This window comes from Harpia harpyja, chromosome 7, assembly GCF_026419915.1.
Source record: "Harpia harpyja isolate bHarHar1 chromosome 7, bHarHar1 primary haplotype, whole genome shotgun sequence".
NCBI classification, from domain to species: domain Eukaryota; kingdom Metazoa; phylum Chordata; class Aves; order Accipitriformes; family Accipitridae; genus Harpia; species Harpia harpyja.
The window spans coordinates 44,996,100-45,021,303 of record NC_068946.1 but is presented as its reverse complement, the minus strand read 5'-3'; the positions used below and the strand labels follow the sequence as shown (position 1 = coordinate 45,021,303).

Here is a 25,204-nt window from a genome sequence, read left to right as displayed (position 1 = left end):
AAGATCCCACATACAAATGCAGATAAACTTTTGGAATGTAAACACGTAATATACATAATTGCTGCACTATCAAAAGTATTACGCATTTATCAAAACAGTTGACCATAACACTTTCCAACTCATATTTGATATGGCCCAATCATAATTTGAAGGGAGACTGTATACCCTATAAGGGTAACTGTATACCCCTATAAGATAATCACTCCTGCCGTAACTTACAGATGCATTTGACAATATTGATGCCAAAAAAGGAGGGTTTAGTTTAATTTTACCCATGCTCTGCTGATTTTTGATACTTGGCTTAATTCACTCGATACATTCTATAAAGGTATGTAAACAGTCCTGATTTAAAGACCAAAGATATTTAAATGAAATCAACAGATCTGGACTGGTCAGTGTTAATGTCTTCATTAACTCAGATATCTTATTTATCCCTGAGCACCTTAAAATTGTTCCCCCAAATCACACTGAAGAACATGTAACTAGTTCACAAGAATGTAAAACTGCATTTGGATAAATCTGTGTCTTACAAGTCCCATTTTCCTTCACTGGTTTAAAAAAAAAAAAACAAACCAAACCAGAAAACATGTCCCCTCCCCTTTGTTTTTTACATGTACTACAATACCTTTAAAAAAAAATTCACCCTATCAGACAACATCACCTACAGACACACTACAGACTACAAAAATATTGCATAGGAGTGTCAGTGGGCATAGTCTCACAACATGAGAGAAAATGCTAAGTTTTCTTTAAAACATTATGGCAACATTCTAATTTATTTTCCTTTTAAAAATCAAGTGGTTTCACTTTATTTCAAAATTGTACAAAATGGCCATGGCTGTTTATAAAAAAAAGTCTCTGTCTTGAGAATATGTGAAGTCTCAGGTGCATTAACAAAAGACCTGGAACTATTCACAGTGCAGCGGAAAGCTTCTTTTGAGGCAGAAACTACAATTCATCCTTCTTCTTTCCTACTCTTTCATGGTCTCTTTCTCTCAGGGTTCGCATGAAAGTGGTGAATCCGGACTCCTGGTTTTGGAGAAAGAAAAATATGGGTCATATTTTTACAAACAAACCAAAACAATTTGTCAAGAACACTGTTATTCTCCGTATCCCACAGCCCAATATAAACTAAGGAGCGGTTATTGCTTCTGCATTGCCTCATAGTGCAGTGCTCTGGTCCAGTGCTGCTCCACTGCAATGCAAGGGGAAAATATCCATGCAGATTCCACATGTCAAACTTTGAAGAGATGGGACACAGAGAAAAAGCCCCTAAAACTTACAGGACAAGGTAAAATCTGTCCATAGAAGTGCCATTGATGCCTTTTTGTTGAAAACACTCTAAAACATTCTCAAGCTGCATTTGTATGCTACATGGGTCATTTTGAAAGCAGTTAGTGCATCATTTGTTGGCTATACCCACAATTGCCACCATTCCTCATCTCTTAACAGTTTTGCTCATGATCTTTGTCCTTTTCCACATATTCAGATGATGGGAATTAAATTTTTTCAAGTTACTATCAAAATTATTGTCAAACAATTTCAAACCTGGATGCCTAGATGCCGATCTCCGTATTTCAACAACTTATGATTTCTGATTATCTAAGGCTGTTGGATGCCAGCGGTTTCCTTTTCCAAGGAAAGCTCTGAACACAATTTGCAGGCAAGTAACACTGATCCCACCCAATGTGACCATTTTTACTTTTAAGCAGTCCCAAACCACACCAGTCAAAACTGGTGATAAAAGAGGGAAAATACAAAGAGGTAGAGAACAACAAACAGAAGTTTGACTTAAAACAATGTTGTGGAACAACAAAAACCAGAAGTTTGACTTAAAACAATGTTGTGGAACAACAAAAAACAAAACAAAGAAAACAAAATAAAACAAAACCAAACCCCAAAGCTGGGAAGCTTTTGAGAAGGCTGAACAACAAAACACTCTTCTAAAACTATTCACTATTCTTCCACTGAAAAAAAGTGAAGTGGCAAGTTTTGGCCATATGTCATCTGGAGACATCTGGCAATCAACAGCCCCCATGAAAAGACCCCAGTTTCCAAAGCTGTGTGTCTGGAAGTCATTTAAAGTTCACTTGGTCAGAGGGTGTCCTCGCTCTTCCTTGCTTGAGCTGCTTGGGGTGAAACACCCTACAGTCTCTACTCTGGAACTGCAGTTCCCTTGGAGGTGTGGAGGACCCCTTACAGGCTACCTCTGGGGGTCATGCTCTTCCCCATAGCCAGGGTTCCAGTGTGGGGTGGCAAGGAGCTGAGAGCTCCTGCTCTACTGGCCATGGCTCCTGCTGTAGCATGTCGTGTTGCTCCCACAGCAGCTGACATTGCCTCTCTTCTTCCCTGCCCATGTGAAATGATGATACAACTGGTGGATCACACTGAACTAAATGCTCAGGGACGTCTACTGATTTAGTGCCAGAATCAGGAACAGAACACAGGTCCACTGGCTCCCACTGCTCTCTCCTGGGATTTCTTTTGCAAAGTAGGAGGCCGTTGGCCAAGGTGGTTCAAAAGGTGTTGTCATGCTGATGAGAAGTCCTTCAACAGTGCAGTCCCTTGTTACTGAAACAGATTTGTGAATAGACCTGGGAACTCCATGGAAGGCACTGTGCTAAGCACTGCCTCCAGCATTACCATGATAGATAAAAAAACCCTAATTTGATGCTGCACAAGCAGAAGACCATAGGTCCCAGGAGAGGTGGGGGGGGAACACAATTGCCAGCAGCAGAGAGATTGTGATGTTCCTGTTGGGTAATTTAATTCTACCCAAGAAAGGGTTGGCTGCACATATGGGATTAGTCAGTCCACTTTCCAGCATAGGGATAATCATCTCCCAACTGCTGTGGCCTCAGAGCACTCCCGTCTTGCTAAATTCTTTTTATCAGCCACCACAGATCCTTCCTTTCATATATCCTTCCTATAAGTATGGATTAGAAATACAAAAACTGCAGCTGAAATTTTACTTAATTGTTGGCTACTGTACCCATCTTTACTGTTAAGAAAAGATCCACAATTGGAACTAAACACAGTATCCATAACAATGCCTGGAGCAGCACCATAAAATGGTCATTACTGGGGTCCTAATGCTGGAGAAAACTGGGAGGCGAAACCCCATGAAGACTTCCCTAAGATCCTGACTGACAAAGAACCTCAGAATTTGGCTTTTTTCTTCATGCTTCTCTATAATTTGGTGAGCTGTAATAGCAGCAATAACTTTCAGGCAAGGCTGTTTTATCAAAACCACTGGATGGCTTAAGACCCCAAGTTTTCTTGCAGACCCTAGCTTCTCCAGGCTATCAATCACTGCTGAGGAGTAACCTCCCTCTAGGAGGAACACACACAAATAATTGGATTGCTCCCTTATTTTCAGGCACTTTACAACCACAGAAGGCATTATGCCATTTCTGCCCCTTGTACTCATAGCATATAATTAGCTGGCCACAGCAGGACAAAAGAATGAAACTTCAGCCCATGGGCTAGATGGCACAACTGGTCTTTCCATCCTGAGCTCCAGGAGTGAATCTGATTCAGGGCGAATGAGATATTTAGTTTCCCCCAGTCTCCAAAGGACAGCTTTGCTCCTGCTATAAAACCAATGGTCTGTCACCGTTTGGCAGCCTGGTGGACCCATAACATGCTTCCAGTATATGCACGATCCACATCCGGAACTGATAAGAGTAAGTTCTGTATTTTCTGGCATTTCTGCACCTAGCAGCAATAACCCTTCACTTTCACTTGGTCCAAATTCACTTGCAGACTTCAGCTTAAAGAATAAAATGTACAACAAAGCATTACCAAATCTACTCCTTTTTCCTCTTCTCACGTTCCTACAATAGACCAAGTATGTTCCTAATGCAGAGATGTACAGAGGTGTGGTACACAATGATTCAGCCATGTAAGACAGTAACAGAAGCAGTTAAACATCTTTTCAGCATGGTAAAAATTTACTCTGCAGTTTTCATTTGCAAGGCAGTACAGGCAGAGGAGACCTTCCTCCCTCTATCAGGTGATGACTCTTGCTTTCACTTACCCCTCTTTCTCCAGTATATTTTTCCACAAATTTCCCATAGTTGTAATAGTTGAAGGTGGGGTAGCCATCAACCCCCTCCTGCTTACACAGGTCGTGATTCTGTCCTTTGGCGCAGTCCACTGCAGCGTAGGCGATCTGAAACACAAGAGATCAGCATGAGGCAGAAGACAACAAAGCAAGACTCTACTTCATGGTTATGCTGCTGCAGCTTAGACTTAACACTAGGAGAGACCCAAGTCTTCTGCCAAAAACGCAATGGCTCAGCTGTGGAGGAAGATCACAGGGTGGTCATCAGGTCAAGGCACACAAATGGAAGAGCAGAAGCCTGCTCCCTCCCAATGAAATGCTGTGCTGCTCACACAGCACCCGGCCTGCGCAGCTGCAAGGTGTGTTCAACTCACAGAGCAGAAAATCACCTTCCTAGCCTCCCCATTGAGCACTGCGTTAGAATCCAAACGGGAAATCCAGAGGCTGTGTTAGTAAAACCGAATCTAAGCAAGGCGCTCACAGCTCTATCACGCTGCAGTATTTTTCCTGTACTTTGGTTTTAAGTGATGAACAGTGACAGGGTGACTTTAATAATGGTAACGACCCACCTAACCCAACCTCCTTCCTGTGGCATGGCTAATGCTCAGAAAGTTACCTCTTCTGTTCTTGGAGAAACATGGCTGATCAGCTATGCAGGCTATTAATAGATTAATGATTTCTACCCCAAATAGCTTTTGTAAACTCCATTCAGTTCTCCCAAGGTAAAATGGACATGGGTGGGAGACCAAAGCACTGTCTACCAAGTAATGCACATAGAGAAGAAGGGTGCTTGCTTGCCATCTCAGCCTGGGTTTATGTTTCCTTTCCTGTCTTTTTTCAGTCTATCCTTTAAGGTAAGGGACCATATGTTATATGCAGCCATTAGCAAAGTGGGCTTTAATTCCTTTTGAAGCCTCTAGATGCTACTGTCACACAAACAAACCCTGAGTAGGAAACAGCCTGACGTGCTCTCAGCCTGTTGGCAGCAGAGCAACACCCTCTGTCCCTGCCTGCTTCAGCACAGGCAGTGCGAGGAAGTGCGACCTCACAGCCCTTCAGCATCAGCTCAGGCTAACCCTAGTTTAGAGCAGTTGACATTTGAAACCTGAATCCGTGAAGTACTGAGGAGGGGCTGCATTTCACATTTCTGATGTTGAAACAAAATACAATTCATAGGCTTCTACTTAAAGCAGCCGAGCCCTCTGCTGTGATTTCACACTGACTGTTCCCGCGAGCGGCAGTTCTGGCTCTGAATGTACACGGCTGCTTACGCAGGCTTGCCTTCCCAGCCCCGTTACATGCTCTGCTGAAGAGCAAACAGGTTTAAGTACAAGCTATGTAAAAAACCCAAACAAATTAGAGGAACGATTTTTGCAATTGTGGGTTACAATGTATTACGTGCTAATTTCATAGCAGACACATCTTAACCTGAAATTTCCATTCCACAAGCCTCCTTCAAACAATCTGATCAAAATACCTTTTGCTTGCATGACTTTAGGGTTGCAGTTGAACTGTTCTTCCATAATTAAAAGATCACTTAATATTCCACAATGCCCTCCAGTTTCATGGTGACACTGTCAAAACGAGAAAACCTGATCTCATTATCCTAGCAGTAATTAAAGAGATTGGCAAAGCCAACTTCAGTTAATTTGCTTGTTTTGTTTTGGCTTTGAAAGCCTGACAAGACAATACTCGGTAAGATCTCGCTTGGGTCTATCTTCAGATGGAAAGCACTATATAAAGTGAACAGTGTTCTTACCTTAAATATTTGGTTTCTGTTTTCCCATTTAAAACATTAATAAGGCTATTACAGAAACAGGACTCTTGAGAGCTGTTAAAACCATGCATGATCACACTTTTTTTTCCTTTTCGTAAACAGAAAGACTCCTACTCATTCAGGGCCAATTAAAACGAAAGGTTAGGAATAATACACTGCAAAAGAGTTTCATCGAAGTATTTATGCCTTCCTGACCTTAGCAGCCAGCCAAAGTTTAGAGCTCTGTTGGCTACTTCTGTGTAAAGGAAAGCTTACAATGGAGACAAACATTTATTTCATGTCACAGTATTAATGTAGAAAGAATACTGGAAGTCCTGGTTCCCTGAAAACAGGAAGAATAAACAAACCTGTTTTTTCCTCACTGCTCTAAATATCACATGGGGAGAGATTACAGCCAGAGAAAGGGGAAGGTATATCTGCACTCATCCAGATATTAGTAGCTGGTCTGAGGCATGAAACTGTTGTGACTTATGACCCATCTGTTCTTAAATTGTCTCTTGGAGATAAAGAAAATTAGGTTTTAGTACATTGGAAGGAAGAGGAGCCCTCTTTATCTGTACCTCTCTGGAAACATCTAGACCGGCTTTGGTTGGAGCAAAGAGCCCAATTTCATTTACAAAAGGCTTTTGTGAGAAAGGCCCCCAGTGAGGAGAGGGTGCACTGGAGGAATGCAATGCCATAAGCCACTGTTAACCTTGTTCAGCACATCTTTACTTGTTGCCTCAAAACAGATGACTGATGAACTATAAGGAGGTGGCTTCTGAAAGAAATGCTTAGTAGTCTGCTTGAGATACAGCTCTCCTCTACAGCACATGGAAATCTAAGCTGGTCCATCTGTGCATTTGTTGTGCACTGAAATAATACACAAAGATCCCAGCCTAAGTCTGGCCACAACAGTCACATTAGCCTAATGCTATAGCTAATCTAATAGGTCTAATGGCGAGGGACACGTACATCTGGAGTAGCGTTTGGAGGACATGTCCGTGGTCTGTCATTCTCTGAAATGCTCATGACACAAACTCCCACACAGCCCCATGGGCTCGCCGCTGCTCCTGCAAACGTCATTTTGAGCTCAGCTCTTCAGAACATACATTCCTGTTGGGTTATTTTTACAGCCAGTGAGAGAAGAGAAACAGCAATTTTCAAAAGCCTTGTAACTCATACAGACCTGAGCAAAATTTCATAGAGAGACATCTAATTCCCAAGACTGTATCCGAGGCTGCATTTCAAATGCCTGCTGCCAACAGTAGCTGAGTAAGAGTACTTAGGAGAGCTTGAGTGATTACTTTAGAGTGGAAATGTTAAGGCAGCCTAAATATAGAGGTTGCTACCATCTCTATGCACTCATTACCATAGCATCAGAGTCCTAATTGTCTTGCCTGTCTCACAGCGGAAGATCAAATATAGTGCACTGCAAGAAAAGAAAAGTAATGCTGAAAAACATTTGTCGCAAAACGCACTTCTGGACTGAGGACCAATTCCAATCTCGGTTCTGTCAGCTTCAGACAGCTGAACTCTGAGACGTACCAGAATTTCAGCAAACAGCACCAATGACCTTTGCTTCATTCTGTTTGTGTTTTCATGGACTGTGACTATTAAACTCCATTTCTGGTAGAGGAGTCTCCTACAGTAGTTTTCAGTTAGGGAGAATTACTTCATTACTATACTGAAAGGCTGCACATAAAAAGATGCGGCCCACAAAAAGAAAGGCTTGCTTGACTCCTGGCTCAAGTGAGCAGTGATACACTGCAGGGAGGTTCTCCTCTCATTTTCAATCTTCTTAGCAACAATCAGTTCTTTTGCATCACTAAAGAAGGAAATTGAGTCAGGAAAAATAACAACCCAACAAACCCTCTACCAAAACGTGGTTAAAGACTTCTGGAGAATATTACTCTCAGAAATTATCTTCATATTCAACTACCAGCAACAAGTTCCATAGAAGTTCACCGGAAAGCATAGGTTAGCAAGACCTATATGCTTTGCCTTGTAAAAACACTAACTTTATTCAACCTGAAATTTCAAACAGATTAAGCATAAGACATCCCTGATATGTATCCAGGAGCCAAGACACTTTGCATCACCTCTCATCATGAGGGAAAAAACCTGTAAAAATCTGTGAGGGGGGTGTCTGTGTCTGTGTACACCCCCCCCCCCCCCATTATGGAAAAACCCAGTGTAACAGGTTTCAGAAGACAAGATTGATTTTATGGAGATTTTGACTGTTAGGGCTAAAATTTAATTTCTTGAGCTTTCCTAACTTTCCTCTAACCAGAGGGAAAAATCCACTGAAAAAAACACTTCAGGAGGAAAAACACCTAAGTGTCATACCTGCAACACGCACAAAACTCCACAGCGTTATGGATTCTCCATAACCCAATGCTGCGCTGCCTTAGATATTGACAATACACCATTATATACAAGTTCTCTCCCCAGAGGCAATGCCATTCAGGTTTATCACCATCCTGTTCAGTAGTTGTAGCAGGAATAGAATAGTTACCAAATGAAAAGATAGTCAATCAAAGACTGTGGACCCCAGAGGAAGTTCCTTGGAGTACATCCAGCTTTCTTAATGTTATTGGTAGTTCCTCACAACTGGTATGCAGCTCATAAAATTAATAATATCGGGTTAGTATGCATAATAATTATGCATAAAAATAATAAAAATTAAAAAATATTACCAGATTAGTGTGCATTTCTCCTTTATTCCATAGTCAGTATAGTTTAACGTGACTCTAGCAACATCTGAGACTGGAAAATACCTTTATCTGAAAAGGGAAGTCCCACAGCAACATTTCATGGTTTTACCAAAGAAGTGGGAGCTTAACTACAGAGTTGCAAACTTAACTCCGCACGGCATTAGAATGTGAGCAATGTACAACCAGCTCTGAAGAGCTACTAAAAAAGGAAATAGAGCATGGCATATTGTTCAGATTAAGTGGTCTGATCACGAACGCTGAGCTGTTGCAAAAATCAGAACTTTTCATTTAAGTGCTTAAATAGAAGTGGAGCTATGCTGAAAATGTGACCATTGATCTCCGTGTGCCTCAACTGTAACAGAAGGATGATGCCTTATTTTTTTTTACTGCGTAAGTGTTAGAAGGAAAAAGGACTTGCAGTATCATCTAATCATACATCAGGAATCACAGTTCCCTTCCAACAGAATTACGAAACAACTTTTTGCTCTAGAGGGATCTTGCAGGCAAAGAACACAATTACATCCAGCGGTTCAAATAGATGTGTAGAAAATTGAAAGTGGGATCCCTTGACCTTCCAGGTAACTCGTCCTTTCTATTCTTAAACCTCTTTCGTTTTAACAGTTCGTCTCCCAGTCACCGTATGATGATATAGTAAAAATACCCCCTGCAATCCTAGTTGTTCTCCTGTTAAAATATGGACTGCCACACACTGGTTTATTGATTCAAGGAAATAAATCTCTCCTGGAGCTAATATTGACTTTTGTTATGAAAATGGAAGTGAGTAACTAACTGAATATTGATTTGAGAGAGGAATGATATATGATAAGCTTAAAACAAATTAAAATAAAAGTAAAATTGCAGCATGGAAAAGAATGCTTCCAAGCAACATTTTTAAAGTATAGTCAACTCCTGTCATCAATAGATGACAATTACCTGATTATTAGAAAAAAAAGTCTGTTGTTGCCAAATGTCTTAAAAGCACCTACGAATAAGACAGATGCACATTCTCTATGATTCCTCCACAGGTTTCTATTTATATTACCTGTTCTGGATCTGAACGGCAGTTATGAGCTGGCCTGCTAAAGCCTGTTGCAAATTCAGCTACTGTTCTCAATGTGAAAGGCCTTGCAAATCAAAGATTCATTATTATCTGCCCTGATGTGCCATAGCAGCATTACCATAGCTGCAATTCATCAGCTATTCTCAAGGCAGGCCTATTTGCAAAAGGAAGATCCATGAGTAGGCACCATGATGTACAGTGCTAACATCACCATATTTAATGAGTCTAATTAAAAAGAAATTCAACACGTGCTTTTTAAGCAAAGAGAGGTCAAATTCTTGGCCAAAGTAAAACATTAATTCATTTGGATAACTCTGTACAGTGATTTGGTTGACATAATGATTTTAAGCCATGGTTCAAACCATGGTTCACCAGTACGCACTGGGGACTCACCAGTTTCACTGCTGTCTTTGCAGCCCCCTCGCTAGCACCCCAACTCACCCCATTAGCTGCACCCTTTCCAGCAATCTCGGCCACAACTGTTTCCGTACAAACTGACTAGAATGCAGCTGCAGTGCTCTAATTTAGGTCAGTGCGTTTGTACAGGAACAGTCTTCTGTGAAAATGGAGAAGATTGGTCAAACAGCAGCCCCTTTGGGGGAGTTCCAGAGATTTGTTACTGAGACGCCTTGAGAAGTCAAGAGCTTTCCTTCAGCAAATCCAAGCTGGAGCATCACAAATCAGTTCCTTCAAGCTGAACTTCAGGATCAGCCAAAAGGCAAAACACAGATTTTTTGAAGATTTAACTCGTGCCCTTTCAAGAGTCTCTGGAGTAGTTAGTGAATATGCCTTCCTGCTCTTCAATCTGTTCAGCAAAGTGACAATCCTCACATTTGCATTTTCTGATGTACACTGGTCATTGCCAAAACTCAAGCTGTGGAGCACAGGCCAAAGGCTTTCCCCTGGCAGCTGTATGTAAAAACCACAGCACCCCAAGGCAAGAATGCTCCAGATGGCTTTTTTTTTTTTTTTTTTTTCTCCTCTCTTTTTAAATAACTGAAAGCAATATGGTAACTGCTTCACTGGACTAGCCTCTCCACTGCTCTGGCCCTACTGGCACTGAATTTCTCCAGGTACATGGAAAGACACGGAGGCTCTGGTTTTTGGGTTACACGCAGAGCCGTGTTTTGCAATAGCCACACAACTGCCCTAGGCAGGCGAGCAGGCTCAGGATTTCTGCTAAAACCACTAGCAGTGATGTGGCCAACAAGAACTGACATTTGGGGCCAATGTTCTGAGCACTGCGTTTTTAAACTCCAACTCCAGCAGTGCAGATGATGAAAAAGTACACAGCATTACACACAGCCCCAGGGGAGGGGGGGCTTCTGTGCCAAAACCACCCCCTTACAGTGAATCTGCAGAGCCAAAGACACGTATTTAACAGCTTCAAGCTCTGCTCATCTTCAAAATTCCAATGTAAAGACTCAAAGTCTCCCAAAGGATACCTTTTAAGATACCATTTATAACCAATTCAAGGCTGGAATGTTTTTGATTGTTCTTTGGCTTCTGCAGAATTAAATGTTTAATTAAAGGACCACCCCTGTTGAAAAGAAGATACAGTTTAAATGCTACCATACTCTGTTAAAGTAAAAAAACCTTTCTCCAGGGAAAAAAAAAAAAAAAAAAAAAGACACTACTACAGACTAAAAATGAAAATTAGTAATCTCTCCCTGTTTTTGAAAGAAGAAATACTTCTTCCCTCTTAAGCAGTAATTTTACAGAAGTTTGAAACCCTACAGAACTATGAATTAGCCAAAGTTTGAAGGCTCAGCTCAGTTTGAAACATGGGAATATGCCCCATGCTGCTTGTGGGAACAGCCATGTGCCCTTCTGAAGTCTTAAACAGGTTTATTTTCTTTTCCACAAGGGCACAACTGGCAGCAAGAAGCACCTTGGCAGGTTATGGCTGTACACAATTAAATAGGGCTTCCCAGATAATCAATCCCTGGCACTTTCATAAGTCACTGGGGTGGAATAACGTCATTTTCCCTAACTGCATAGACCTCTTTGAAACTGTACCAGCCTAAATATTCCCTACTGGCTCTCCTGTTCCAACTCATTACATTTTATACCTCCCCACTTCAGCCTTAAACTGAAGTCAAGAGTTGCAACCGTCAATCTCTGCTCTGCTCTCGGAGTCCTTTCATAACCTGCAGTCTGAACCGAAAGCTTCACAAGCCTTCATTTACCACCACCATGTCCAATAAACTGCACCATGATTCAGATTGCTTGTTAATACATCCTGGGGCTCTAATAAGCAAGTTTCACATTGTTTGGTACATTTCCTTCACCTCCTCTGACTGAAATTTTAATGAGTTTAGGAGAGAGAGGCTTCATTGGGAACTACCAGAGAAGTGGGAAAACAAGGATACTTTCTCTGAGATCTTGAAACAAACAAGTAACCAAAAGGCATCTAAGCACACAAATTTACAGCAGTAAGAGAACTGAAAGCTGCACGCCTCAATCTTCTGTGTGCCAGAGGGCATAAGTGATGGACTTCTAATTTTATGCAGTCAGTGATATAAGAATGATTTGTTTCTTGCCAATCTGATGCATCTTCTGTGAGTTACAGAAAAGAGGAGAGGAAGAGAAAAAAAACCATGACAGAAATTCTTCTGTTATGGTAGCAGGCAGATTAATAGGGATATAACTGTTACAAAATTACCTCTTCATTTAGAATAGAATATAGAATAGAATAGACTATTTCAGTTGGAAGGGACCTACAACGATCATCTAGTCCAACTGCCTCACCAATTCAGGGCTGACCAAAAGTTAAAGCATGTTATTAAGGGCAAATGCCTCTTAAACATTGACAGGATTGGGGCATCGACCACCTCTCTAGGAAGCCTGTTCCAGTGTTTGACCACCTTCTCAGTAAAGAAATGCTTCCTAATGTCCAGCCTAAACCTCCCCTGGCACAGCTTTGAACCATTCCCACGCGTCCTATAACCGGATACCAGAGAGAAGACATCAGCACCTCCCTCTTTGCTTTCCCTCCTTAGGAAGCTGTGGAGAGCAATTTCCATATTAAATTGCCAAATCTTTTCCATGCCACACCTAAACACAAAGCAATCGTGAAGTTGGAACAAAATCGGAGCTCAGAATGAAATATGGTTCATGCAAAGATAATAAGCAGGTTTCTAGCTAGTTATCTGGTTAAATCCAGTGGCTCAGGTGTTGTTGTTTTTTTAATGCCAGATATGCACACACTCAATTAAAATGGTTCAGCTGATGCAAGGATATTAACTGGTGTGCTTCAGCCATCAGACGTATTTTCAAGGGAGAAGCACAAGGGTTCTAGAATGGCCCGGCATCCTGGACTCAAGTCAGCCAACTTACAGAAATACATTATATTTATGCTATGCAAGCAAAGATTAGTTATATAATTGAGGTCTTCAAGACTGTCACACAACTTGTGGTTTCTCCACATGCACCCCAACGGCTGACAAAAGTTGAAGGGGAATGGAGATGAGGTAAATTATCTTTTATTAATCTTTAAATGAGAAAGAATGTGTTTTGCTTCATAGAAAAGAACTCTTACCCAAAGAATTAAACAGAAAAGACAAAAAATTAAGGAAAACAGAATAGCTTAAAAGTGTAACTCAGTTTGACCAAAAAAGATGCAACCCCTCAGATGCAGATACATTTCTATTAGTGTAACAGCAATTTTATCTATAAGCCTACCACCTTCTCAATAAGGAAAGCCTATAAAGTACAAATGGTGGAAAACATTCTTAAATATCTCAGAAATAATTAACAGCAAGTTACCTTTCGATCTTCTTTAAAGACTTCGGCAGCAGTTGTAAAATGCGGAATGGCATTTTTGCAGTGGGGACACCCTGTTTGATACAGGAAGAAAAAAAGAGCATAAACATTAGTTGTAAATAAGATACTGGGACAAACTCAAGACACAAGGTGAATTAGTGGAAAATTTGTATTAAAAATAATTCTAGACAAGAGTTCTCCAGTTCTGGGAAGAGCGGGACAAGGCATCTGTAGATCATGTGTCAGCTACATGAACTTAGGCACATGTTTAAAATCCTTCTGACTTCAGGCAGTTTAAGTGTATACTTACAGTTACATGACATCCCATATAGAGACCATGGTGCACAGGGCTTTTCTCTATCGCCAGTCCCTTAAGATCATTTTAAGATCACTGGCCACAAAAAGAAAAACTATTTCCCTGCTGCTCTACCTCCTCATGGGTATTACTACATAGGTTATTACCGCTGTTGCCACAGATACCAGCTACATTTGGACATGGGAATAAAGACAGCGCAGTTGTGAATAGGAGGAGGTTGGAAGTTGGAAAGGAAGTCGCCAGGAGCTTTTAGAAGTGTTCGAGAACTGCCTGTGTTAGAGCCAAGCCATCAGGAACACAAGGGAGGGGAAGAGAAGCAAGTCCAACAGGATACACATCTTTCACTTAGGGAGAGCAGAGGTCCAGTCCCAGGTTAGGATGACTGCTGCTGGCCTTCCTGGAGACCTTCCTCCTGTTCACCACAAACAGGCAACCCCAGAAGAGTTTTACAGACACAGCACACAAGAACCCCACAGCTCTGTGTGGGAGATGGGCTGATACTTGTTTGTACTACCACAGCATTGAACAAAAGGCCAGTTCATCCCTTGCTTGCACTTGCATATGCTAAATTTACTCAAACATTTCAGAAGCAGCCACAGAAAGGGAACAAGAACTGCTCTCTCGATTCCAGATTCAGATGAGAGTGCTCTTAATGCAGAAGCAGTGTTTACTGTCTATGATTAATCTAAGCTACTCTCAAAATATCAATACTAAGTAAGGCATTGAAAAGGAAAATACCTGCATATGCATAACAAATTACTTTTTTCAAACACAGTATAAGAGTTTGTTCCCAAGCAAAGACTCAGGATGCTATTCTTTGCTTAGCTGAAGGGAAAAAAGGAATGGACACACTTCTGTCAAGCCTGTATGATGCCAGCAAAGGCAAAAGAGTTCATCCTGCTATTATTTCTAGATAGGAACAGAACAGAGCACAGATGAGTTGCTCACAAGCTCTGATCACAGCTTCTGCTACTGTTCTTTACCAGTATTTCACAATTATGAACAAGTGGCTGTGTTACTTTTAAGTCAGTACTGAACAAATGCCCTCTTAGGAAGCTTGCAGCCACCCTCTCAAACTGCACTCACCCTTTTGGCTGACAAGAAAAACAGTATCTGTGAATAAACACTACACACCTCTTTCCACAAAGGAAAGGCTGCACACCCCTTTCATCTTCACCAAAATGCAATTTCATTGCTTACCTGCACTGCTTTGAATTTTAGAGTATTTTTTTCTTCAGAATAGGATTTTCAAAGCACTGCAATGACACACATGTGCATAAATACACTGAGAGTCTATGCAGTAACTAAGAATACCAAAAAGTCAAGGGGACATATCCTGGGCAACTGAGGCACTTCTGCAAATCCATATTAATGGCTTCAAACTCCTTATGCATCATAATGGCAGTCTATCCTGATGGCAGCTGTGTTTCAGTAGGGAGATAGTGCAGGTCCTCTACAGCTTGCAAACTATTAACACTGTTGAGTCATTCGGCATTTGCCTGGGAGAAAATGGTCAAGAAAGAAAAGGAGGAGGAAGAAGAAAAGAAGGAGGAGGAGGAGGTGGAGGAGGCTAGGGTTCCAGGCTGCTCCCATGTCCATCAGTCTACTTCGGTGACCCATTTTCTCTCTCACCACTTGCCTGTCCAATCTCCTGATACTGAAAAGCCTTTGGGTCAAGCCTGCCTCTTGACACATCTTGGATAATTTCCTGTACTGTGGGGTGACTGCCTTCGTTGACTTATTAACACTGCTCTACACAAATACATCAGAACTGGTGACAACATCTAAAAAGAATTCCAGGGACAAAAAACCGAGAAAGATCAGGCACCCCTAAAGCAAGAACACTTGTTCTAGTCTACATGCTTACATGCTGTAGTTTACCGGAAAACACTTCCAACTGTTACACTAAACCATAAAGGCTCCTAAAAACTTTAACCTTTCAGGTTCCCCTTTCTACTTATGATCCTGAGCTTGAAATGTAGATTTCACCAAACAGCAACTTCAAACCCTCAATAAAAGATATTTCAAGAGAAACATAAGACTTCCTGTCTTCTTATTCCCCTCTAATACCTTTATGATACATCAGTTGATGTGCTTCCCATCTCGCGGGTGCTGGATCTACAGAGGATGGGGTATTTGATAAAGCCTCTCTCTAAGCCCCCACTAAAGTTGCAGCACGTAAGAGCTCTCTGTAAGTTATGCTTTTCAAGAAAACCAGAACATGATTCAACAAATAACAAGCATATTCTTTCAGACAGAAAAGTCCAAAAGCTATTAAAAATGCAATCTGCCATTTTACAGGGGCCAACAGATAGCTGGTAAGAAAACAGCCCGAGTGGCTGTTTAGCTGGTGACTGCTCAGAGAAGCATCAGCAGCTGCTTAAAGTCCCTTCCACACTAGCGAGTCACCACTGCACATGCTGCTGCACAGTGTTCAACAGGTGGCATCGAGAAGAGCTTTGAGCATGGTTCTCAGCAAAGATGCACATCTTGTAAGGCCAAAAGGAAGCATCTGATTATCTAGGCTGTTACGGCATTTTGGAAAAGGCAGGCAAAACCAAACATGCTTTGAGGTTGTGGTCAACACCACCACACAGAGGAAAGGCACGCCACGTAATTCAAAACAACTGATAAAGGAACCTATGCTCACAGCTTTTGTTTCCTCTTCTCTCTGATCTTCTCATCTTCCCACTCTAATACCAAATAATAAAAAGTTACCTTCATTTACCAATGTGAAGCTCCATCCCTCCTCCCCTCACTTCTCTCTTGGCCCAACCTCCTTTCTTTACTGCACTATGCTTGCAAAACTAAAACACAACCATATGGCTTTTGGCACAGCTGACTCAAAGTCCAGTAGGCATTTTGTTAGCCTTGGACATCCATCCATGGAACAGATGTGAATGCTATGCTGAATTCCCAAGGAGTTTCAAGGAGTCACCAAAAAAGGGGGAAGGAGCACATCATATGGAATAGCAGAACTTCATCTGTTACAACTTACAAGGATTGCCAAATGCAGCAAACACTTGGAAGTCACCCAACCCAGTCATTCTATTTAAAGCACACATGCCAAAAAAAATAAGAGCAGAGGTTGATGTCTTCATTTTGACAGACGGAAAACTTGTTCTCCCCATTCCCTCTTCACACCCACTATCACACATTTATTTTAAGTGTTAACACTATCTTCCAGATTTGAAAGTGCAAAGAAAGGAAATGTACTGAGCACTGTACATGAGGATAGGAAGCGTGCAGGCTTCTTACAAAGGATTTTCCAGATGGGCTGCAATGGAAAGAGATTAAACTGGTGGCATCTGAAGGTGTGGGTAAGGTGTCAAGAATCAAAAGGTCCTGCCCCTTCTCACTAGTATTTATAAGACAGTAAGTTACTATGGACTAAAGAAGTGGGAAGATTCATTCCATTTCATTTTAGCTGAATAATTTGGGTGCTATGGTAGGCACACAGGCTTTCTACAAGGCCAAGAGGTGGACTTTCAATTGAGCAGCATTGGAAGTAGCACTTCTGGGAGCAGAGCCTTCTAACATAGGTCCAGGGCTTTGCTTTACCAATTTTCTTTCTTCGCTTTTACATCATTGTCAAATTTGATCTCAACAGGGTTAACAGCAGATGTGAACTGAACAGTAATTTCCTGTGCCTGACTTGAGCAATCTGAAAGAAATCTGCTCCTGGAACATCCAGCCTTTCCACAGGACCTCAGCACTGGCGCTCAAAACCTCTAATCACTTGTGCAAATCTTGAGCTAACTTCATTTCCTAATGCAGAAACACACTTGCATCACCTGGCAGGAAAGCAAGAGAGCTTGACATCTAATGTACATGCAGTAGCATGTGTTAAGGCCATTCTCTGTTCCCAAACAGCAAATGATACAGCTTTATTACACCTCTGGCCAGATGTTCTCACCTCTCTGTCCTCAAAACTTTGCATTTTGGAGGCCCCCCCAACATGCAGCCCATGGTGGTATCTGCTCTACCTGACCACTGAAGCCTGCCAGCAGATGAGGGCTGCCTGCTTAAACCACAGGTCTGTGGATCCATAAGACACCACCTACAATGAAGGGGTTCTAATTTCTCTTTACCTTCACACTACAAATTTAAAATTTTACATGAACCCAGTATTTTCTACAGGTTTTTTTTTCCACCATTCATGCTGTAAAGTTGGTAAGGGCTGGGAAGGCACACTGCAGTACAGTCACAGTAGGCACCATCACACTCCTCACCCTAAAACCCAAGCAGTTCTCAACTGATCCAGTACATGAAAAATATGGTTTCTGTGGGTAAAAATTCAAGAGGAATGGCTGATGAACAGCAGACAAGGGAAATCAAGTAGGCAAGCAAGCAGGCTTCATTCAGACCCATTATCACTGAGGGGGAGAGGGAGTCAGATTAAATCTCCTCTAATTAGAGAGACATTTAAAGGAAAGCTAGTGGGTCTTTTGAGAGATGAAGTGATGGAAAATATATATTGCCCAGCTTATTTTCTGTGGACTGAATTTACTGACAGCAGGAGCAACCGCACAGTACAGGATCTTCCCTGGGTGTCTTTGAGGAAAGAACCAACGAGCCAGCGTTGATTTGGGCACAGAAAGGTGTTGGAGAGGCCAGCACAGAAGCTGGCTTCATTCTCACAGAAACACTGGTTTGAGGACTCTGAAGAAATAAAGAACTGTAGGGTTGAGCTGGATGTGGTTTCAAGCATGATGCTACAAAACATTTGTATACATGATGTAAAAGAAAGGTATCGCATGGGGAAATAGGAAAAGTTAGTAAATGCTCACATCACCTTGCAAACTATTTTTTTTTTTTTTTTTTTAAAACAAAAAGCAGACTGAGGAAAAAACAATACAAACCCATTTGTCAGGTAAGGTAAGAAAGACACGAAACTGATATTAAAAACCAAGTACACATTGCCCCAAACATAAGAGTAATCAAGCACATGTTGTGGTAGCAGTTCAATAAATCCACAGAAATAATATCCTGTATTCAGAATTGTAAACATTTCCCATAATTGCAGGGTCCCACGGGATGCAAAAGGAATGCAAAGAGGATTTCAAAGCAACGGAACAATCAAGTGAATAACCTACATATCTTTATTACGTTCAAATGGAGAATTTTTCATTGGACAGGGTTTCTTTTTTTAACCAAGTGAATTGTTTAGAGATGACAGCAAGTCAAAAGAAAAACTTAGAGATTCTTAAAACTTCAATGTACAGAAGTATTAGGACCAGATTGCAATTATAAAGATGTCTCCAGAGTAGTGCATGAAACAGATGCACCCTGTTGGACAATAGTCACCGTATTACATTTAAAATAAAATTGCGTGAAATTTTCAAATTGCCTAAAGTAATCAAGTTCTCTTTCCAAAAAACACAGGTTTCTACTTGCTTAAATATGAAAAACGTCCTTTAAGTTACTTCATGCATTGTTTAATTTGAAACTACAAAGCCCAGTGATATAATATAACCTCTCTACAGCTGAACAGTACAAGGTTAATTCAGTTTCCTTAGAAGAGTGGAAGCTGTATTAGCATAGCACATAGAAGAAAGGTGAAGCTGTTTTTTAATGAATATAAATCAAAAGCTAACAATTTGTACAAAATAGATAAAGGAAGCAAATGGACATCAAAGCAGTAACTACAGTCAGCAGAGGTAATAATGATATTTTAAGTATAAAAGGGGCTTTAAATGTATTAGAAGCAAAAGAAATCCAAACAATACTAGCAATATACCTTTGAAGGAAAATGATGGAGTTGTCAAAAGGAACTTCAGTGAATATATAAATGAAAATATTAAGTAGGTGTGGAGAGGGCCTCTATGCCTGGCACCTCCAAAATGCTGTTTGCAGTTCTGGGTCCACAAATCAAGAATGAGTTCAAACTGGAGGGGGCTTAGAAGACCCATAAGAAAAATAACAGGACTGGAAGGCGCATTTCATGGCAAAGGGAGTCAGGAAGCTCAGTGTGTCAATAGCTTAAATCCAAAGATTGAGAAGTGATAGAAATCAAAAAAAGTCAGTCTAGTTTTCATTATGACAAGCTACTCAAGCTGGGTGCCAAAGGCTAAGTAACCTCCAGAGCTGGCTGCGTGCTGAAGCCAGTCAAATTCAGACAGGAAATTCACATTCCCAATCACTAGTGATTTCTAGTCTGAAATGAAATGGTTTTCTAAAAAAGATGCTTTCATGCAGTGGTTCTCCACCTGATCAGACTGCAGCCTGTCCCTGACTCACATCGCCGAGCTGAAACTGCTACAGAGGTGATATGGTTTTGCTGTCCTTGTATCACCGTCTTCCGAGCGGCCGGGAGCTGCGGTGTGCCAGCACTGCCCCACAGGTCAGGTGAGGATGACAGCCCCTGCTGACCCTAACCTGAGCATCCCAACTAAAATGACTCTACACCAGTGCAGATCAGGCATTTTGACTTCAGAAAGCACTGCGTTATACTTTTTGCTCACCATTAATACATAACGATGTATATAACCCCACCCATGTTGTTTCTGTGTGTGCTTTTAGCATCTTGTACATAATAAGATCTGATAAGTAAAGTAACAAAGTGGTGTGCATATATTTTACATGAGATTTTTCAAAGAGATAGTTTAAACATGCATACATTTTAATGTTGTAGACTGTTTCCGTATCAAATATACTAACTTAACCTGTCAGTATTTTCATAGCAAAGTCCTGGCCAGCTCCTTAGAGGGGATGTGAAAGCCCAGTGATTTGCGAGACCATGGCATTTGTGCTGTCTGTGCTCTATTCTCAGCATGAGGAAGGGCTCTGCTCCCCCTTCAGCACTCAGCTTCCTTTAGTACTTCTCAATGGGTAATCGCAAATGCTTTAACTATTATCAATTAATTACGCTTCAAATTGCCCCTAAGAGAGACAGATGTGATTATTCCCCTCTGTCATTACACCCAAGGTTAAATGGAGTCAGGAAGAGGTTAAGTGACTCTCAGGGTTCACAGTTCTGCTTGACAGGGAGAGGGCTGCAAGGTGCTGACTCCATTCATTCAACTGCAAAACCATTGCGGCCTCAGAGGGCTCAGCACGTGGCAGGATGGAGCCCTCAGCATGCAAAGTGAAGAGCAGGGAATGACTTACCGATTCTCCCATCTCTGCTTGAAATCATCACTGTCTAAATAACAGGGGCAGATACTGCCCTCCGTTATTGGTTTTTAAATGACTGCAATTCTAAGCAAGTGAAAGCAGCACATTGCACAGCTATCAAAGCAAACCCCGGAGCTTGTAGACTGCAGAGTAAAGCAAAGCCTGTTTCCACTTCAAGAGTTCCAAGTGATTAACTAGAATTAAAACAAGAATATTACTTGGTCAATCAAGGCAAGACAGGCCACAGACAGTAATTGCACAGATAAGAGCTAAAAATGGGTATACTGCTTAAACCAACACAGTTCGTGTAGCTACAGAAGTTGCTGAATCCACAGGCAGATTTGAGAAAGGCATCTGGGGATGTTACTGAAAGGTTAATTCACTTTTGTTCTACCAGTAGAGAATTGGAGGGCCTTTTAATTGAATATCTGGAACCAAAGCTCATTTTATGACATGACCTGACACATAGCATAACCATATTTCCAAGACACGAGATACTAGTAATTGAAAGAAGGGGGATTTGTCCTTTGATTTGAAAAAGGTCATGAGGTTTTCAGTGAAGCATCAGGTCAACCAGGGCTTGCCTCGCTACTCTTAACAACAACAGGCAACCTACTACCAATTTCACAGCCTGCTGTTGCATTTTGTTGCGCTTTATTCCAAGCTATCTGAACTCTTATTTTGTAGCACTTCGGGGGTATACAGAGGAGATGAGGGATACAAAAACCAAATCTTTGGAAACCACAGCCTTAGACGTGAACAATTGCAATAGCAGCAACAAAGTCATCAGAACAGGCCAAATTGCAAAGGTGAGAAGAGGAGAGACTCAGCGCAGAACTCCTGGACTGCTTTATCCACTACAAAAGGCAAGGATATGACCAACTGCAGTGAATTACAAATTACATGACAGCACTTAGCATTTGGCAACAAGCAATCCTTTAAGATGGAAAGCTGTACAGCAAGCCATCTCTGGACAGAAAGGGTTAAAGAGCAATAGTTACATCCAGAACAAAACTTAAGTGTCAGTTCCAGCAGACCTGGATTTTTCAGATAAACTGTCACTGGCACATGTGGCACAAACGAAGCTGATAACAGCAGTTAACCAAGTCAGCATCAGCCTTGATTAACTGCAAACATAATCAAAGAGCAAAAAAATCATTCTGCCATCTAACACGCCAGCAGATGCAACTGGTAATCAGAAGATAAACTGCTCTGAGTTAGCAGAGGTCCAGCAGAGCACTGGGGGAGGCACCATTGAATTACACCTGTGTTAAGTGAGGCTCAAAAGCAGCCCCTGTTATGATAATGTTGCATCACCAGAAAAAGCATCTGTCTTATTGGAAATGGGTTTGATGACAGTGCATAAGGGTGGGTGGCATATTCATAGTCAAATGTCTCCTAATGTACCCCACACAGACTTTACGTGACATTGCACCAACACAGCTGCGTGTCTGCGAGGAGAGAATTTCATGGGGCAAGGGCAGGCACTTCTCCCTCCCCTTCCACTTCTCGCAAGCCTGAACTGTTTATGTACAGGTAATATTCTTCGTACCAATTCAAGCAGCTGTAACATTTTAGGGTTACAACAGATTTAAAGTGTGGAATTTGTTTTACAAAACAAGAGGAGCTGGATCACCCTGACAAATTTTAGTTTAATGCCACAGCTCCACAACAGCCAACTCTGAGCACTTCCATCATGGCTACATGCAGTCCTGTGAAGTGCCTCAACTTCTAAGTTGAGAGCAGTCAAACCTGTTCTCTCAGTGCTAATTAATATCCTCGACACAAACACTGGGGCTAAGAGCAGTTCTGCCAGCCTGATTGCAGAGACCACTCTATAAATTCATCCTTTATCAAACCCAGCCTGTTAATGGGCTCTGTGGCATCAGCACTATTTACACCAACAGGAATGCACCTTGCTAATGCAAGCCTGTAGCAAGAGCACCACTAATGCAGGAGAGAAACCAGTTAGTGGCAGAGCTAACATATCAAAATTCTGCAGTGCCAGCCCACGCAGGATTTAAAGCCTCATTATCAGAGGGTCCAGACCTCGCTTCTGCCTCAGTCAACAACCAGAAAATCCCTCCTGCAAGGGTTTTTGCCTAGAAATGGATTCTTTCTGTTCAGCATGTTTTTAATAATTTTTTGATAGCTTAAGCTTCATTTACAAACACGCACATTTTGTTCAGGCTCTTTGATACAGCCTCCTAATGAAAACTTAACAAGATGTGCTTGCAAGCGCTGGAAAACCTCTTGGTGGGAGCCAATCCGAGGCCATCATGGGACACTGAATTAATCTGTGCTGCTGCTTTGCTCGGTGCATCTGGACCCATTAACTCAACTGTTGAGTATTTTAGCCCCCTCTGTGCATCCTTCATACAGAACTATGCCACACAGGTCTGCTCAGCACTGAGACTGAGAGTGGTCATCTCAGGCCCAGCAGCCACTGGCTGAAGCCTCACAGTCAGTCAAAATTGCCGTGTTTTGTTACGGCAGTCCCGCTTAGCCAGAACACTGCATTTTCCCACCAAACCTTCCTATGCAAAGGCTGAGATAACGGTGCAACCAGCTTTGTCCCAGCTTACTTCAAAAAATGGGACAGAAGGAAAGTAAACATTACCACTTTAAGGACAGCTTTTTGATGACAGCCTGGATCCCACGAGCAAGCTAGCAGGGCTAGATGAGCATAATGGCCCTCCTGGCTGTTCGCATGAATAGCCAAAACACAGTCTGCACCCACTCTGCACACAGTGCAACCCACTCTGGCAAGGACTTTCAACTAAGTGCTTTTTTGTCATTGTATATTCCTCAATGCATAACTTGGACAGAAGAAACTGGGCAGTTTTTATTGTGAAAAGACAGAGAAGGAGCATACCAGGATACGGAATGATTAATATTTTGAACAAAGCCTGTGGGTAAAATTAATGCAAGTTTGCTTTAGCTCTCAGCATTTTCTGCACTGCTGATGAGACACACAGGGATGGGCAGGACTGATTTAGTCAGAACTGAAAAAAACGTGATCCCAGTCTGATTTCTTCTTACTGTTGAAGAAACCCTTATCTGATTTCTTACTTCTTACTGATGGCCAGGAGATGACCCATCAGACTTGGAAGCCAAAGAATTCTCTTTGTTTTGTATCAGAACAATACCCAGGTACCATCTCTTAGAACAACACAGAGCTTTTTAACGGCTCAAACACCATCCCGAAGTCCTCTGTGATTTAATCTGTGCAACAGATTAAGCACCCCCATTCACTTCTACCAAGTCTGAAAGAAAAACCCTACAAAAAATTTAAGTGAAGAGCTAAGGAGGCTGATGTCTCTTAATTGCACATCCTCTCATCCCAGTACAGCCACTTACTCAATACAAAAATACCTCATTAAAATCATCCTCAGTTTGTTTTATTTCTGGGTGTTCTTTGGGTAACCCCTGTGGGTCAGGCTTCACCAGAAAATAACCTCTTCCAGCTGACAAAAATAATTTCCAGCAAAGTGAAAGTTTCACTGCTGAACAGAGAACTGGAAATCAGCTCCCAGCAAAGTATTTATTAAAAATACCCATTCTGCAAACCCTGTTGAGTCCCACAGATTGAAGCCATTTGGCAAGTTAATAACATTGGCAGCTGCCACCCTTACGAACCATTAAAAGGGAGCATTTTCCCCCTATTATTTCTTATTGCCGCTGAAAGTATTTTCTAAGAACGCTTATTACCTGTGTTTTTACAAAAGTAGGAACTGAATGAATTTGCTCAGTGCCGAGCCCTTCCACTAAAAGTGACTGACCTAAAAAGTAAATGCCCCCGCCCCCCGTTATTTGGACCTGTTAATGACTGGTCTATTATATATAATTCCTGTTTCTGGCACAGTTGATTCATTTGTAGTCTCTTTGCAGGCAGCAATCTCGACAAAAAAATGATACGAATGTGTTTTCATGTTTTGGTCTCATTCTTATAAGCCACAAGTGGATAGCTTCTGTTTCTATGCAAGAATTAGTAGGGGGTGTTATTAAGCCTCTCCTATTAAAAGAAAACCAGAACGCGATGGGAAGGGTAAAATAACCCAAAACCCAAACCAAAACCAACAAAACAAAAACAACCCCCAAAGCAAAACAAAAAACCACTGTGTATTTCAAACTCCAGTGTTACTATTCTTAGAAACACAGCATTGCTGTGGTTGGAAGGCACTTCTGGAGATCATCTACTCCAAGTCCCCTGCTCAAAACCAGGTCAACTCAAGCAGGTTGCCCAGCACTGTGTCCAGTTAGGTTTTTAGTATCTCCAAGGATGGAGACTCCACACCCTCTCTGGTCAACCTGTTCCAGTGTTCAACGAGTCCCACAGTAAAAAAAACCCTCTTCTGTTTAAGCAAAATTTCCTGCGTTTCAATTTGTGCCCATTGCCTCTTGTCCT

General features: G+C 41.6%; 1 protein-coding gene across 2 annotated transcripts in view; it reads right to left on the bottom strand.

Annotated features, from left to right (window-relative positions):
- Nucleotides 1-743: 743 nt before the first annotated feature.
- The window catches only part of PDIA5 (protein disulfide isomerase family A member 5), a 102,787-nt gene continuing 78,326 nt past the window's right edge, over nucleotides 744-25,204 (bottom strand). The window contains exons 15-18 of one of the 2 annotated variants that reach the window (XR_008235967.1): nucleotides 13,368-13,438; nucleotides 5,544-5,640; nucleotides 4,040-4,174; nucleotides 744-1,029 (exon numbers count right to left, since the gene is read on the bottom strand). Coding sequence is in view for 1 of the 2 variants with exons in the window: in XM_052792361.1 (XP_052648321.1) it covers nucleotides 949-1,029; nucleotides 4,040-4,174; nucleotides 13,368-13,438 (287 nt within the window). In the remaining variant the exon portion in view is untranslated. The remainder of the gene's footprint in view (nucleotides 1,030-4,039; nucleotides 4,175-5,543; nucleotides 5,641-13,367; nucleotides 13,439-25,204) is intronic. The other variant, XM_052792361.1, reaches the window with a different exon arrangement.